A 16,088-nucleotide genomic window follows, 5' to 3' on the forward strand; every position below is an offset into this window, starting at 1 on the left:
AACCTGCCCTCCAACCGGATGCTGACGCCTGTGCTCTGGGGTCAGGAGACCTGGTTCGAGGCGTGGGCTCCACCCCTTCCTACACCTACACACCTGGACAAGCTCCTTCTCTTCTCTGAGCCCCATCGGCAAAACAGGGAGAACAATACCCACTGAGTAATATAATAGCTGGTGCTTCTCAGACAATATGACCGCTACTGTTGTTGTTCAATCGCTCAGTCGTGTCCGACTCTTTGCGACCCCATGGACTGCCTCCCTGTCCACCACCATCTCCAGGACCCTGCTCAAACTCATGTCCATTGAATCAGTGATGCCACCCAACTGTCCTGTCCTCTGTCGACCCCTTCTCCTCCTGCCCTCAATCTTTCCCAGCATCAGGGTCTTTTCACATGAGTCAGTTCTTTGCATCAGATGGCTAAAGTACTAGAGTTTCAACTTCAGCATCAGTCCTTCCAATGAATATACAGGACTGATCTCCTTTAGGATGGACTGGTCGGATCTCCTTGCAGGCCAAGGGACTCTCAAAAGAGTCTTCTCCTGCACCACAGCTCAAAAGCATCAATTCTTCAGTGCTCAGCCTTCTTTATTGTCCAACTCTCACATCCGTACATGACTACTGGAAAATCCATAGCTTTGACTAGACGGACCTTTGTCGGCAAAGTGATGTTTTTGCTTAAGGACTTAGTATGTGTTAAGCATGGTTCTGAGCTTTCTACATGGATTATCTCATTAAATCCTCCCAACAACATATGAAGTAAGCACTATTACTCTTACCTCCATTTCACAGATGGGGAAACTGAGGCACAGGGAAGTTCTATCCCTCTCCTGTTCCATTCCTCCATTCCTCCCTGTCCCATGGAACTCAGATTTGTCCCGTAAGCTCGCCTAGCCTTTCCGTACCTCAGGGTTTTCCGGCTCATGCAGGTTCCTGTGTCCAGAAGTTCCCTGTGATCTATGAAGTGTCTCTAAGTCACTGGCTAAACCTTAGCTGGGCAAAGCTCCAGAGTGGGCTCCTGATGCTCCATGCCTGCCAGCCTCCTCAACCACATATCCTGTGGGTGGCGGGTGGGGGGAACCACATCCGGACAGAAAGAAGGGGCTGCTGACCAGGGCTTTTTCAAACCCTGGGAAATATTCCTAATGAGCCTTAGCTATTTTGAGGGTCCCAGCGAGGGGCCTTGCTGGAGTGTCCTGAGGTCACGTCTGGAGCTCAGGGAGCCAGACTCACACGGGCAGCAGGGACCCCACAAGAACGCTATCTCCGAGGCCCCCCGGGGCACCGCCGGAACAGACAGCATCTTCCCCCTTGGAATGCACCGGGGTTTCCAGCACAGACTTCGGCGGCTGTCAAGAGGTTCAGACAGGTGCTCGGAGAGAGGAGGGTTGCTTTTATCCCAGCTGCCACCTGTGTTCTCACAGGTGGCAGGGAAGGGATGAGGTGGGCCAAGGAGAGGCCACATCTGCAGGACAAGGAGGGAAGTAGGTGGGGCCAACGGAGCCTCTCCCCCCGTCTCCCCCTCCCCCAGGAACCAGCAGTCAGCTTCTGCTCCTGGGACTCCCAGCCTCACTCGGGCTCTTGAGCACAGGCTGCAGCGAGTCTGGGTTTGGCCCAGATTCTTCAGAAAACTTCCAGCATCGCAGAGAGTCTCTGGTCCTGGAGGCGATCTGTGATGCTGACAGCGTGTTATCTCGGAGCTTCAGGAGACCCCACGAGGCTTCCGGAGACCTGACTTCTCCTCGACTCCGTCTCCAACCTGCTGGACAGCCTCGAGGGAGCTGCGGCCTCTCCCAGAGCCACAGTCTCCTCTCCTGGGAGACTAAGGGCTCTCGCATATCACAGACCCCACACCCGCCCCCTCCCCATCCCTGGTCCCTGGTCTCCACCACTCTCCTCTCTGCGTCTGTGCCTCTGCCTGGCTTAGTCTCCTCCTGTACGTGGAGTCACACGGTGTTTGTCCTTCTCTGACTCCCTGACTTCACTGAGTACCGAGCCCTGGGGGTCGGGCCACGTTGTACCACATGACAGGACTTCCTTCCTTGTAAAGTCTGAGTAGTATTCCACTGCATGTGAAGTCCATGCTGTTTATGCACCCATCCTTCGATGGACACTGAGAGGCTAGATTTCATGTTAAGTGCTCTTAATAAAGTAAAGAAATCAAAGGGGTCCTGTCCTGAGCGTCTCACTTCAGTCTGAGAAAGGACCACCCAAAGGTCAGGAAGCCAGTCGACGCCTGGGCTCCCCACCTTCACGCCCTGTGCTCTGCCCTCCGAGGTATCTCTCTCCTTTCTATGTAGCCACGTCCCTCATTGCTTCACAGAGCGCACTATGCCTCACCTCCTCCTGGAAGCCTCCCTGGCTGTCCCGACTCTTAAGACTGGGGACACTCACGTGGCTCAGGCACAATTACACAGCTGAGACCCCGTAACTGTTCCATCTTCCCTGCAGCCTTTGTTCTGTAAATAACTGTGACGTGTAACCTTTATGAAAGTGCATAAAACGTAGCGCCTAGAGATTATCACACGAGGAGCCTTCTCATTCTCCACCCTGACCGTAAGTCCCCACGCTGGGCACCCCACTGGCTTCTTTTCCTGCACCTAGGGGAGCAGAGGGCACTGCGGATGCTCCACACAGCCCGGACGGCTGCCACAAAGACCCGAGCTCAAACTTGAGCGTGCGTACGAGCCACCGGGGGGCTCTTGTTAACATGCAGATACTGGATGAACCTAGGGGCTCGGGTGCTGGGGGTCCGCGGGTCAGACTCTGAGCAGCAGGGCTGTGGACCAGACACAGACAGTGATGCCCACAAAGTCAGGAAGGACAAAGGGAGGGCAAAGGTGACCTTGTGGCCCCAGCTCTAAACTGGTCAGAGGGGTCTGAGCCTTGGCAGAGAGGAAAACCAGGCACAGAGGAAGCTCTCTGAGAACCGGGGCGTCCCAACGCTGCCATCCCCAGTCTGGGGGCTCCTGGCAGCCCGCAAGCCCTCCAGGGCCCTGAGCAAGGAGGCATGGGCCAGGCAGGCAGCCAGGACACTCCCTGGACCCCTGTGCCCCCATTCTCTTCCTTCCGCTTTAGGTTCTGAGAGTCTGCATCTTCATCCTCCTCCATTCAACTGTCTGAAGATAAACTCTCTGTGTTAACTTGGCCAAACCACTGTGCTCTGTAAATTGTACATGACTGAGGCGGTGCTTTTGTTCACTAAACTGTCCTTCAACTGAGATTGTTTTCCGTGCTTAAATGCAGGACGTGCATCTAACGCATTCATCCATGGATCAGTTTCTTTGAGGATATTTACCGAATGCTGTTTTACGTGCCAGGCAGCAGCGACGTACCTGCGAGTAGGACAGTCACGGTCCCTGCCCTCCTGGAGCTATTCTGAGAGGCAAAGGTGAACAGTGGGCAACCAAGCAGAAGAGATAACACAGAGCAATCACAGCCTGAGACAGGGCAGAGGAAGGGAAGCACAGGAGTGCACAGGGTCAGCAGGGAGAGGCCTCTCGGGGGAGGTGCCGTCTCCTCGCAGCCCTGCAGCCCACGGTGCCAAGGGCAGGAAGAGCGTCTCGCGTGCAAATAAGCGCAAGTGCGAAGGCCCTGGGGTGCGGGTAAGTAACAGACGGCCTCATTCTGCAGCCTCTGTGGCTGAATTCCATTCCATCCGTGACTGACTCATGACGACAGATGAAATGCCAGGGACTCTCAAGTCTTTCCAACCTGGTGCCAATCGCCACAACAGCGAACTTGAGAGGAGAGGCAAGGACTTGGGGGTGGGGGGTAGGGCGCGTGGAAAAGTGGCGAGTTCCGCTGGGCATGTGCTGAGTATGAGGTCTGCGGGGAAGTCTGCAGGGCTTCCGAGAAGGGCCCCTTAAAGCAGGTGGCAGCTGGAATGTGAGGCTAAACGGAGGTGTGGGCTGCAAGGTCAGCTCTGGGGACACACCTGAGAAGGGCTGGCCACTGGCCCGCGAGCGGCTGGAGCAGAGGACCGGGAGGAGAGCGGGGCTGGAGGAACCCCAGGAAATCAACACCTCCAGGGAGCAGCAGGTAGAGAGGATGGTCAGGGAAGCGGGTAGAGAGCGAGGAGAAGACAGAGCCAGAGACGCTGAGGCAGCTCCTGTGGCGGGGAGACCGCCAGAGTGAAGCCTTGGTGTCTGAGGTGGACAGTGTGCAGAGTGAGGGACCACAGCAAGGGGGGCGGGGAAGTGGGAGGAGCCTGCCTGTGGGCGGAGCAAAGGCCTGCAGAACCTGTCCAGCCCAACCCCTCCTCCCCTGCCCCCAAGGCTGACCTCCTAGGCTCCCTGCCACCTCCCACCTCTGCACTGCTGCTCCCTGACCACAGGGCTGTCCCCAGACCTTCCCATTTTCTTCCTCCTTCCCAACAGCCAGCTCCCAGCTCAGAGGTTTCCTCTTCATCACAAAGGCTAATGGGCCAGCTTGTAAAAGAGTATGGCAGGTCCTCAAAAAGCTTCTTGGGTCCCAAAATCACTGTGGATGGTGACTGCAGCCATGATATTAAAAGACGCTTGCTCCTTGGAAGAAAAGCTATGACCAACCCAGACAGCATATTAAAAAGCAGAGACATTGTTTTGCCGACAAAGGTCCATCCAGTCAAAGCTATGATTCTTCTAGTAGTCATGTATGGATATGAGAGTTGGACCATAAAGAAGGCTGAGCGCCAAATAATTGATGCTTTTGAACTTAGGTGTTGGAGAAGACTCTTGAGAGTCCCTTGGACTGCAAGGAGATCAAACCAGTCCACACTAAAGGGAATCAGTCCTAAATATTCATGGGAAGGACTGACGTTGAAGCTCCAATACTTTGGCCACCTGATGCAAAGAGCAGACTCATTAGAAAAGACCCTGATGCTGGGAAAGATTGGAGGCGGGAGGAGAAGGGGACGAGAGAGGATGAGATGGTTGGATGGCATCACTGACTCAGTAGACATGAATTTGAGCATATTTCTGGAGATACTGAAGGACAGGGAGGCCTGGCATGCTGCAGTCCATGGGGTCACAGAGTCAGACGTGAGTGAGTCACAGAACAGCAACAAAGGATGGCTATGTGATCTAGCGATTCCACTTCTGGGAACATACACAAAAGAATTGAAAGCGGTGTCTTAAAGAGAGATTTGCACACCCAAGTTCACAGCAACGTGATTCGCAGCAGTGGGAAAGTGGAGGCAACCCAAGCATCCATAGATGGATGAACTGACAACATGTGACATGAACACATCATGGAATATCATCCAGCCTTCCAAGGAAGGAAATCCTGACACATGTGACAACATGCATGAACCTGGAAGACGTCCTGCCAGGTCAAATAAACCAGACACACAGATACAGATACCCTGTGAGTCCGCACGGTGGAGGTATCTAGAGTGATCACAGAAGCAGAGAGCAGAATGCTGAGTGCCAGAGGCTGGGGCGGGGCGGGGCGTTGCTCTGTAAGACCCGCTGAGTCTCAGTTTGGGAAGATGAAAAAGTTCTGGAGAGGGACAGTAGGGATGGTTGCCCAACAATGTGAATGTTCTTGGCGCTACTGAACCGTATACTTAAAAATGGTCAACGTGGAAGATTTTATGTTCTGTGCATTTTAAACCCCGCCTTTTTTGTTTGTTTTTGCCGTGCCAGGTCTCAGCGGCAGCACACGGGGTCTTCTCTTTCCAGCGCAGCACGTGGGATCTTTAGTTGCAGCGTGTGAGATCTAGTTCCCTGACCAGAGACTGAACCCAGGCCCCTGCGTTGGGAGCGTGGAATCTTAGCCACTGGACTGCCAGGGAAGTCCTTCAACGAAACTCTTAAAAAAAAGAAAAGCCTTCTCCAGCCTCCAGAAGTTTCCCGTCTCTCTTATCCCCAGTGCTCTGTCCCCTGCCTCTGTGGTACGTTCACCACCGCAACCCATCTTAGGGAGTTTTCTGGACGACTGCTCATCACCTTCTAGGAGGTGCACTCCAGCAGAGCCAGGAGACACCCTGTCTGACCTGTGGCTGCTGTTTCTTCAGCCCTTAGAGGGGTGCCTGGCACACAGTAGGTGCTCAGTAAATACCTGACCAAGAAATACAACTGCTGAAGAAGAGGAGGGCCGGGTGAGGTCACAGAGAGGAGAGGTGCAGACGGGAGGGCGCTCTCGTCAGAAAGGAGACGGTTTTCTGGGAAAGTGGGCTGGCTGCCGGGGAGGAAGCTGCGGCAGGTGAGGCCCGGCCTCCCGGGCCCGCCGGAGCGTGTCTGCGGTGGAGCCAACGGGCACCGGAACGCGGGGTTAGGGCTGTGGCGTGGAGAAGGTGCATGGTGACATGTAATACGAGTTGGGGGCTGGCCCCGTGGAGGTGACCAGGGTTTGAGCAGATCCTTTAACCCTGATGGATGGTCAGGGTGAGGTCGCAGGTGCGAAGCTGGGGGCAGGAGGCCAGCAAGGAAGCCAGGCTGGGCCCCCGGGACCCTGGGTGCAGTCGGGAGGGGCGTCCTGCCTGGGCGGGGACCAGAGGCGGTGGGCAGGCAGGACGGGTCTGCTCCAGAGGACAGGGCTGGGGTCAGGGGTGGACCCGTCCAAGAAAACAACATCCTTGGTGACAACGGGAGTCCGGCCAGGGAAGAGGTAACCCGAGGGGCCGTCAACTCTTGGGCTGATCTAGGGGAGCTGGTATGTTGCCCGAAAAGTCCCCGTTAGCTTGAAAACCGGGCACACTGTCGGGAGGGGAACTGGCCAGCCAGCTTGTGTCTCCTTTCATTGCTAGATCTATTTTTAGGTCCAGCTCCATTCTCCTTTTTTGCCCCCTCTTTCCTTCAGCCCACACCCTTTGTCTGTCCGCAAGTGGGAGCGAGAGAGGTCAGACAGGTGGGTGGACCAGCTGGGCTCAGCTTCCTGTCCTGCTGCAAAAATCTCTCCCCTCCTGCCTGGGTAGGCCCAAAACATCTGGGAAGGGTGGGTGGGGCTCAGCACTTTTAATTTATTGTTACGTAAACCATAAAACGTATCACCCTGGAGGAAGGGTGGGGCTCACCACCATATCCCCACACACGCCCAAGGTCCAGGGGAGGCCATCCCAGTCCAGGGCTGCCCCTTTGAGACGGCTGGAGTGGAAATCTGGGTCCCCTTGCCCCCAGGACGCGACAGAGGCACAGAGAGGTGAGGTCTGCTTTTCGGAGAAGCAGAATTTTCAGAGAGGATGGAAGACGGAAGAATAAGAAGTGAATGTTCCACCTCCCCACCCCAGGAAAGACTGCTCCGTCTAGAAACTTCCCAGCGATCGAGGGGCCCTCACCCCCCAGGACTACCAGGGAGGCCCTGCAACAGCCTGTGGTGGGGGCTTGATCAGGAGGCACAGACACTGATTGAAACCGGCCTGCCCTCGGCTCTGCCCTCTCCCGGGATCCACGCGCAGGAAAAAATGTGTGTGTGAGGAGGGGTACGAACGGGTGCCCTGCGGTGTTGTCCACAGAGCAGAGGAGGCTAAGACTCCGAGCTCCCAATGCAGGGGGCCTGGGGGTTCGATTCCCAGTAGGGGAAGGAGCTCCCACGTGCTGCAACTAAAAGTCTGCCCGCCTCAACTAAGGGACCCTGTACGCTGCACGAAGCCTGGGGGTCCTGTGTGCAGACGAACAAATGAGTTATTTCCCAAACACCAGAGACACTATACATGCCCCTCAGCGAGGGGAGGGCCAAAAAACGACAGCACAGCCAGAAGCGGAAGCGCCGGGCACGAAGAAAATGAAGCGAGAGCTCCCTGCACTGACGTGGGACAACGTCTAAGACCCCAGCGAGTGAACCCCACTGAGTGATCGGCCCTGTTTCTCAGAGCTTGATACAGTTTACGGGGAAAAAAAATAATCACAGCTCCACAAATAATGCCATCCGTTTTGTCCATTTCCGACGCTTAATGAATGACGTAGGCCGGTGGAACACAGCGGAGAAGGTGTGGAAGGATACACAGCCAACTGCATACCAGGCGCCCCGGTGAGGGCCCGGGGGCCGGCAATGAGCGCCCCGGGGTACTGAGCCCTCACCTGTGGGGAGCTCAGACATGACGAGGAGCCCCCAGCGGAGCACGTCTCGGGTGATGAAGACCTGATGCCCACAGGGGCCTGCACCGCTGCAGCATCAGGAAGGCCTCACAGGGAAGAAGTGGGGGGGCCGGCTGGGGGGAGCACGCAGTCCACGTCTGGCAGGTGAGGAGGCTGGGCTCCCGAGAGTGGACTGACCCGCCTGGGGGCCCGGCCTGCTACGTCTCCCTCTGGGCGCTCAGAAACGACCAGACGGTCCTTCTCGTGGCGGGAAGTGGCTGGCAACACAGTGGGAGCGGGGAGACGCAGGTGGTCCCAGGGGAAGGTGGGGAACCATCACGGGGTACACAGAGCTGCACATGGGGGGCCCCACTGTTTTCTCAGTCCCTCAGCTCTGCGGGGACCCAGCCCCAGCCCCAGCGTCAGAGTGAGGGCCAACCCCCGAGGACAGCGAGGGTGCTCTGCTCCCAGGACCCCGACCCCAGCGACACCCAGAAGGGCCAGAGTCAGAGCTCACCTCCCTTCCCCACACGCCCACTCATCCCAAGCCAAGAGCTCCTCCCGGAGGGAGGGGAGGAAGCGGAGAGGCAAGAGGAGGCCACCAGGATCGCAGCAGAGAAACAGACAGACAAGACTGGGCTTGGAGTCAGCGCTGTTTCCAGCCCCTTCAATCACGTGCAGTGTGGCCTTGGGCAAGTGACTTAACCTTTCTGAGCCTCTGTGTCCTGGGCTGCAGAACAGGGAAAGGGCCACCAGCTTCAGCGCTGTCGTAAGGAACCAAAGAGACAGCGGACTTGGGAGCACTGGGTGCCCCGCGCACAGCTCACTGCCCAGAGCGTGAGGAGCAGGGAGAGGAGGGAAGGGGAAGGGACCACGGCCGAGCAGGTGGGAAAGGCCCCTGACCCCGGCCCTAACCCTTGAGCATCCTCACAGCACCAGGCAGACAGGTGAGCGAACTTTCAAAAGAAACCAAATGCACCAGATAAAACGAAACTCATGCCCACGTGTCAACTACTTGGTAAGCGCCAAGCACCCGGGCCGGCGCTCCCAGAGGAAGAGCCTGTGGTCAGAGTGGACCACCTCACCTGGGCTGGGAGGGGAAGACGCATGCCCGGGGTGGGGGACGGAGAGGAACAGGTGCCGAGGGAGGAGCCTGCTCCTCTGGCGTTTGGGCTCCTTCTCCCCGGCAGATGGGAGGGCGCCCAGGAGATGAGGGGAGAACCCCAGGCTGGCCTCAGGTGGCCCGGCGGTGGGTGTCACCCTGGTCTGAACTGCTGGGCCCCGGCACCTCGTGACGTCGCCCGGGGGGCACCACTGACAGCCGTGCGGCCACACTCAGGTCCTGCGGCTCCGATGGTTTCTGCAAACCTGAACGCGGGAAACAGCCCGCGTGTCCTGGAAGTGCGTGAAAGGAGGGAGATCGGGTCGGGAATGGCGAGAGGCGTGGGCTCACCCCAGCACCGGATGGCGAGCACATGTAACCACCACCATGAACAAGGCCTGATGCCCAATAACAAGGTCCAGGCCTCGACTGTGACCTGCGCCTCGCCTCACCGTCCACCTCCAGAGCTTCCGTGGTGGCTCAGATGGTAAAGAATCTGCCTGCCACGCAGGACACCCAGATTCAATACCTGGATTGGGAAGATTCCCTGGAGGAGGGCAGGACAACCCACTCCCATATTCTTGCCTGAAGAATCCCATGGACAGAGGAGCCTGGCAGGCTGCAGTCCATGGGGTCGCAGAGAGTCGGACACGACTGAGCGACATCACTTTCCGGTTCACTTTCTCCCAGCCCCACCCATCCCCCCACCCCTCACTCCAGCATTACGGTAGGCAGGAAGGACATCTTCATGAAACACTCACACGCCTAACTCATCGCACCCTCACAATTCCCACTTCACAGATGATGAAACTGAGGCCCAGGGCCCCGAGGTCACTGGGATCTAGCCCTTGCGTGCTCAGTCACTCGGTTATGTCTGACTCTTTGTGACCCCGTGGACTGTAGCCTGCCAGGCCCCTCTGTCCGTGGGGATTCTCCAGGCAAGAATATTGGGGTGGGTTGCCTGGCCCTTCTCCAGGGGATCTTCCCGACCCAGGGACAGAACCCCAGTCTCCTGCATGGCAGGCAGATTCTTCACCATCTGAGCCACCAGGGAAGCCCTACCTTGATTCAGGTCAGGCAGCTCTATCCCATGTCCCCCCCGACCGAGGCTCTGGAAGCCCCAGGCTCCAGGGACCCAGGCGGACATGAGCAGTCATCCCCGCAGCATCCCGTGGCCCCCGTCTGCTGCGAGTCTTCAGGCAGCAGCACCGAACAAGACTCGGTCTCTGTGTCCAGCCAGGGCTCAGCTGTCTGAAAGCAGCTCCTTCCACCTGGAGACGGAAGGGATTGGGCCTACCCTCCACCTTCACGTCTCTGACCCCCCATCTCACCGGCCGCCCACCTACCTTGTGGGGGAGGCCGGGGTCTCTCACAGCGCGGTCCTCTTCCTCCTCCGAGCTTCCACGCTCCTCCTCCGACGTGAGGTCCTCCTTGGGGGCCACTGCCGAGATGGGACAGACCTTGTAGGGCTCGGTGTAGGCACTGGGGACGCAGCAGAGAAACAGGGTCAGAGCTGCCCGTCTGGCCAAGGGACGGCAAACCGGCCAGGGCCCTGCTAACGCCACGAGCCATTACCGAGTGCTCTGGGTCTCGCGGGGACCCAGAGATGGGCAAGACCAGGCAGGACCTCCTTCCTGCCCCCACCCCTGCCCATCTGTTCTGGTTCACTGGACATTCCAAGCTCTTCGCTGCCTCAGGACCTTTACACATGCTGTTCAAGACAGACCCCTCTCCCCATTAGCTGCAAGGAGACCCGGGTTCAATCCCCGGGTCGGGAAGATCCCCTGGAGAAGGGAACGGCAGCCCATGCCAGTATTCTGGCCTGGAAAATGCCAGGGACGGAGGAGCCTGGTGGACTGGCCCCATCACAGTAGCCTCCTTGCTCCCAGCCTCTCTACACAGCAGAGTGATTGACTGACAAGACAAACCAGGCCACATCTCACTCTCTTGCTCAAGAACCTTCAATGGCTCCCTTCTGCCTTTGGCAACGTGGTCCCAGATGACTTCTCATAAAATCTCTCTTCATACTAAAAATTCAAGCGTCTCATTAAATTTTTATCAATACTGATTCCTGCCCTCTGGGAATGATGGATGGATGGATGGATGGATGGAGAAGCGGCCATGAGGAAGGAGTCTCCACTCTCTGGAGTGGCTGGCCAACCCTACTCCAGGCCTTCAACAGGCAGGCTCAGGACCCCTGCCTCAGGCCTGGTCCACGCAGGGGGAAGCATGGCCTGGAGGGTACATCAGGGGAGGACATGAGTGTTAGGCTGTGGTGCAAGGAGAGGCTATTCCTGGCACCAGAAAGAGCACGGACACCTCTCTCCAGGTCTGCCCCAAGAAGGACCGGAGTCCTCTGGTTCACACGGGGGCCAAGAGCCAGATGATCAGGGAGAAGCGGCCTGTTCCTGCCTGGACTCCTGGTGCCGTGTGTGTGTGTGTGTGTGTGTGTGTAGTGTAGGCTTACAGTCATGCACCTGACTGTACAGAGACACAGCCCTGACCCAGGCTGGAGCCGCATGTGTGGATGTGTGTGTGTATATTGGGGGCTGCAGTCATGGTGGGTGTGTGTGAGTGTGTGTGTGTGAGTGTGTGTGTGTCTGTGTGTGTGTAGTGTGGGCCTGTGTGTGTGTGTGTGTAGTCTGTGCATGGCCTGCAGCCATGCACAAGTGTGCAGACGCACAGCCCTGACCCAGGCTGGAGCTGTGTGTGTGTGTGTGTGTGTGTGTGTGTGTAGTGTGTAGTGTGGGCTTACAGTTATGAACCTGTGTGCAGAGGCACAGCCCTGACCCAGGCTGGAGCTGTGTGTGTGTGTGTGTGTGTGTGTGTGTGTGTGTGTGTGTATTTGGGGCTGCAGTCATGGTGGGTGTGTGTGAGTGTTTGTGTGTATCTCTGTGTGTGTGTAGTGTGGGCTTACAGTTATGAACCTGTGTGCAGAGGCACAGCCCTGACCCAGGCTGGAGCTGTGTGTGTGTGTGTGTGTGTGTGTGTGTGTGTGTATTTGGGGCTGCAGTCATGGTGGGTGTGTGTGAGTGTTTGTGTGTATCTCTGTGTGTGTGTAGTGTGGGCTTACAGTTATGAACCTGTGTGTGGAGGCACAGCCCTGACCCAGGCTGGAGCCGTGTGTGTGTCTGTGTAGTGTGGGCCTGTGTGTGTGTGTGTGTGTAGTGTGGGCTTGCAGCCATGCACAAGTGTGCAGACGCACAGCCCTGACCCAAGCTGGAGCTGTGTGTGTGTGTGTGTGTGTCTGTGTGTGTGTAGTGCGGGCTTACAGTTATGAACTTGTGTGCAGAGGCACAGCCCTGACCCAGGCTGGAGCCAGGACCCGTTCAGCTATCCCACTGCCCGCCCTTCTGGCCCCAGCTCTGCCTTTCTCTTTACAATGGGATGGCCCAAAAGTTCGTTTGGGGTTTTCTGTAACATTCATGGAATCTCGTTAAGATCATTAGAAGATTTCTTATCAGAATTTGGAGGATACAAGGTAGAGGGCCAATATATTCAAAATGCTTAAAGAAAAAAACCTGTCAGCTAAGAACCAACCCTGAATTCCACACAACTGTCCTTCAGAACTGAGCTGGATGCTAAGACATCCCTAAATAAACCTGCGGCAGCTCGTGACAACAAAGTCTGCGCTGCAGGAGGTGTTCGAGGGAGTCCTGCAGAGCGAAACGAAAGGGCAGTGGACAGACCACAAACTCACAGGGAGAAACAAAGGCCACACATGGGCAATCACACAACTGCAATGATGAATTCTACCAAACAGTCAAGGAAGAACGAATGCCAGTCATTCTAAAAATGTCCCCCCAAAGTTGAAGAGGGAACACTTCCCAACTCATTCCATGAGGCCAGTACTGCCTCCATCCTCCCAGACAGCAAGTCCGAAACCTGGGTACCTCGGGCCTGAACACTGACCGTCTCCCGAGTTCACCGTCACACCCTCCCCGACTCCACTGGCCTCTCTGTCATCACAGCCTCGGAGCCCAGGCCATCGCTTGCCTGGAGGTCTGTAACACTCGCTTCCACTTGGCGCCCCTTCCCTGGGGCTGCCCTCCCATCTCTTCACCCAGCAGCCAGAGGGACGATCTCAGACCCCGCCTGATCCTGCCACCCTCCTGCTGAAACTGTTCGGGGTAGTCCAGTGCTGCTGGCATTTGGCCCCAGCAGCTCAGCCTGCTGGGCGAAGCTCCGCTACCCGAGGCGCGGGAAGCTGGGCCTCCTCGTGCCCCGATGCTGCCGTGAAGTCTGCCCAGCATCGGACACTGCCAGGTATCCGGGAACTTGGGGGGCTATGCCTCAAGCCAGGCAAGGGCTGGACTCCTTGCAGCAGACACTGGGGAGAGAGCTCATGGACGCCCAGAACACCAGAGATGGGGAGGGGCTGGCTCAAGGTCACATGGCAAACGGGGGCCGAAACACGAGGCCTCTGCCTGCACCTGGTCCCATTTAACAGACATGAAGGGGCCCAGTTGGCTTCCCTCAATGCACCACTGCGTGCAGCTGACTCAGGCTGCAAGGGCACATGGGCTTTGCTCTTGTTCTCTGTGCTCTTTTTATTTCCTTTTGGAGCAGCAGCGGGAGAATCCCCATGGACAGAGGAGCCTGGCGGGCTGCAGTCCATGGGTTCACAAAGAGTCGGACACGACTGAGGGACTTAGCACAACTCCCAGGTGGGGCTGCCTGGGTTCAAATCCTGGCCATGTATTACATTACCTTTCTAAGCCTCAGCAGTGCCCAACTCATTGAGCTGCTGGGAGGGGTCAACGAATTGTACTGCAAGACACAACAGTGCCTGGCACGTAATAACTCAATAACGGAGAGCCAGGGCTCTCCTCTTTCCCAGCTTGGCTGAGCATGGCTGCTCCACTTTGGACCAACTGCCATCTAAAGTCAGCTCGTCTTTAACATCTGCTTCTATTCTGACCTCATCCTGATAACACCCATGAAGTCACAGAACGTATTCTCCTAACAGTTTAAAATAAACCACACGATTATTCATCTATGGCGTGTTTGACGACGATGCCCTTGCCCTCCCCTGAAGGTGCACAGACCTTCAGAGACAAACCCAGTGAGCACGGATCCACCATCTGTCCTCAAGCCAACCTCAGCTTCTGGCTAGAAACGTGTCCCGGGCTCTCTTTAATCTACTTCTTCCTCTCGCTTTTGTTTTCTAGAAAGATCTAAGAAGGGAGTCAGGAGACAAGGGCTGGGGTGCTCTCATGATATTCTGGCTCATTAATTTCATTGTCCTACTGAGGGGCTGTGAGCACAACAGATGAAGGCAAACTGCCATGAAAAATACGCTTTCACAACATAAAAAAGTGACTGTAACCCCACGGCTTGACAGAGTCAGTGGAAGCCTCAGTGACAGAGCTTATCTTAGACTGGACTCTCTAGTTAAATAAGCAAATCAAATAGTCTAGACCACTAGTGTCAACAGAACTGTGTCTACACACGTTTGATATTTGCTACCAGGCTGATCTTCAAATCCAGGGGAAGAAAAACACCTCCAAGACATGCTTTCTTAATAACTTCTGCCCAAACGCTCCGACACGCCCTGGAGAACTCATGTCCTTGGTGAGTAATCACTTCCTCCCTTGGGGGACAGACTGGGAACCCGCACAGAGGGTTCATCCATTTCCCCAGTTCAGTTCAGTTCAATTGCTCAGTCGTGTCCAACTCTTTGTGACCTCATGAACCACAGCACGCCAAGCCTCCCCGTCCATCACCAACTCCCGTAGTTCACCCAAACTCATGTCCATTGAGTCGGTGATGCCATCCAACCATCTCATCGTCTGTCGTCCCCTTCTCCTCCTGCCCCCAATCCCTCCCAGCATCAGGGTCTTTTCCAATGGGTCAACTCTTTGCATCAGGTGGTCAAAGTGTTGGAGTTTCAGCTTCAACATCAGTCCTTCCAATGAACACCCAGGACTGATCTCCTTTCGGATGGACTGGTTGGATCTCCCTGCAGTCCAAGGGACTCTCAAGAGTCTTCTCTAACACCGCAGTTCAAAAGCATCAATTCTTCTGTGCTCAGCTTTCTTTATAGTCCAACGGTCATATCCATACATGACCACTGGAAAATCCATTTGCCCAGTCAATCAGTATAGACCTGTGAGACAGGTCCCTTGCACAGCAGGCCCTAGGGAAGGTCTGTATTTTTAGCTGTCTGGCTCCTATCTGGCCGGCTTTGACCACTCAGACTCTGTACTGTAGGTACTGGTAACACAGTGGTAAACAAACATGCACTGTTCCACGGCCTCTCCAGTCGAAATGCCCGTTATAATCATAACGAGGGGGGCTTCCCTGGCGGCCCAGTGGCTAAGATTCCACACTCCTAATGCAAGGCGTGAAGGTTTGACCCCTCAGGGAGCTAGATCTCACATGCTGTTAAGATCCCGAGTGCTGTGATTAAGACCCGGTGCAGTCAAACAAATAAACATCAAATAAGAAATAAATAAAAGTTCTGTTTAAAAAATCATAACTAGGTGAGGTGTTGCCTCCAGACACCTTCTCTGGATGCACCGATGTATTACACATGAGAAAGCCGTCTGACCCAAACAGCTCCCGTCTACTCACTCGCCCATCCACACACTTTTCACCCATTGGCCATACAGCCACTCAGCCCTCCCTCCCTCCCTCTCTCCACCAGTCCCCCCATCCCTCCATCCACCCACTCACCTACCCATTCATCTGTCCAACTACCCTTCTGCTCACCCACCCACCTGGCGATCCTTCTATCCATCCAACCCAACCACCCAATCTTCCACTCCCGCACTCACTGACTCACCAAAGGCGAGGCAGCTCCTACTTCAAAGAGCAAGCCCGTGAAGGGATGGAGGACTGCAGCACCATGCAAAGTGCTGGCTGGGAGGACGGGTCCAGAACTCAGACCGCCTGCTGTGAATCCCAGCTCTACCACTTCAAGCAAGTTACTGCAACTTTCCATGCCCGTTTTTTTTAATCTGCAAATCAAGGGTAATGACACATGCTAGGA

At 56.0% G+C, this 16,088-nt stretch overlaps 1 protein-coding gene across 4 annotated transcripts in view; it reads right to left on the reverse strand.

Annotated features, from left to right (window-relative positions):
- The window catches only part of FGD5 (FYVE, RhoGEF and PH domain containing 5), a 121,662-nt gene that overhangs the window by 53,516 nt on the left and 52,058 nt on the right, over positions 1-16,088 (reverse strand). For all 4 annotated transcript variants that reach the window (XM_044934347.2, XM_044934348.2, XM_044934346.2 and 1 more), the window contains one exon: positions 10,441-10,576. In XM_044934347.2, coding sequence (XP_044790282.2) covers positions 10,441-10,576 — 136 coding nt within the window. The remainder of the gene's footprint in view (positions 1-10,440; positions 10,577-16,088) is intronic.

Source organism: Bubalus bubalis, chromosome 21 (assembly GCF_019923935.1).
Source record: "Bubalus bubalis isolate 160015118507 breed Murrah chromosome 21, NDDB_SH_1, whole genome shotgun sequence".
Lineage (NCBI taxonomy): Eukaryota > Metazoa > Chordata > Mammalia > Artiodactyla > Bovidae > Bubalus > Bubalus bubalis.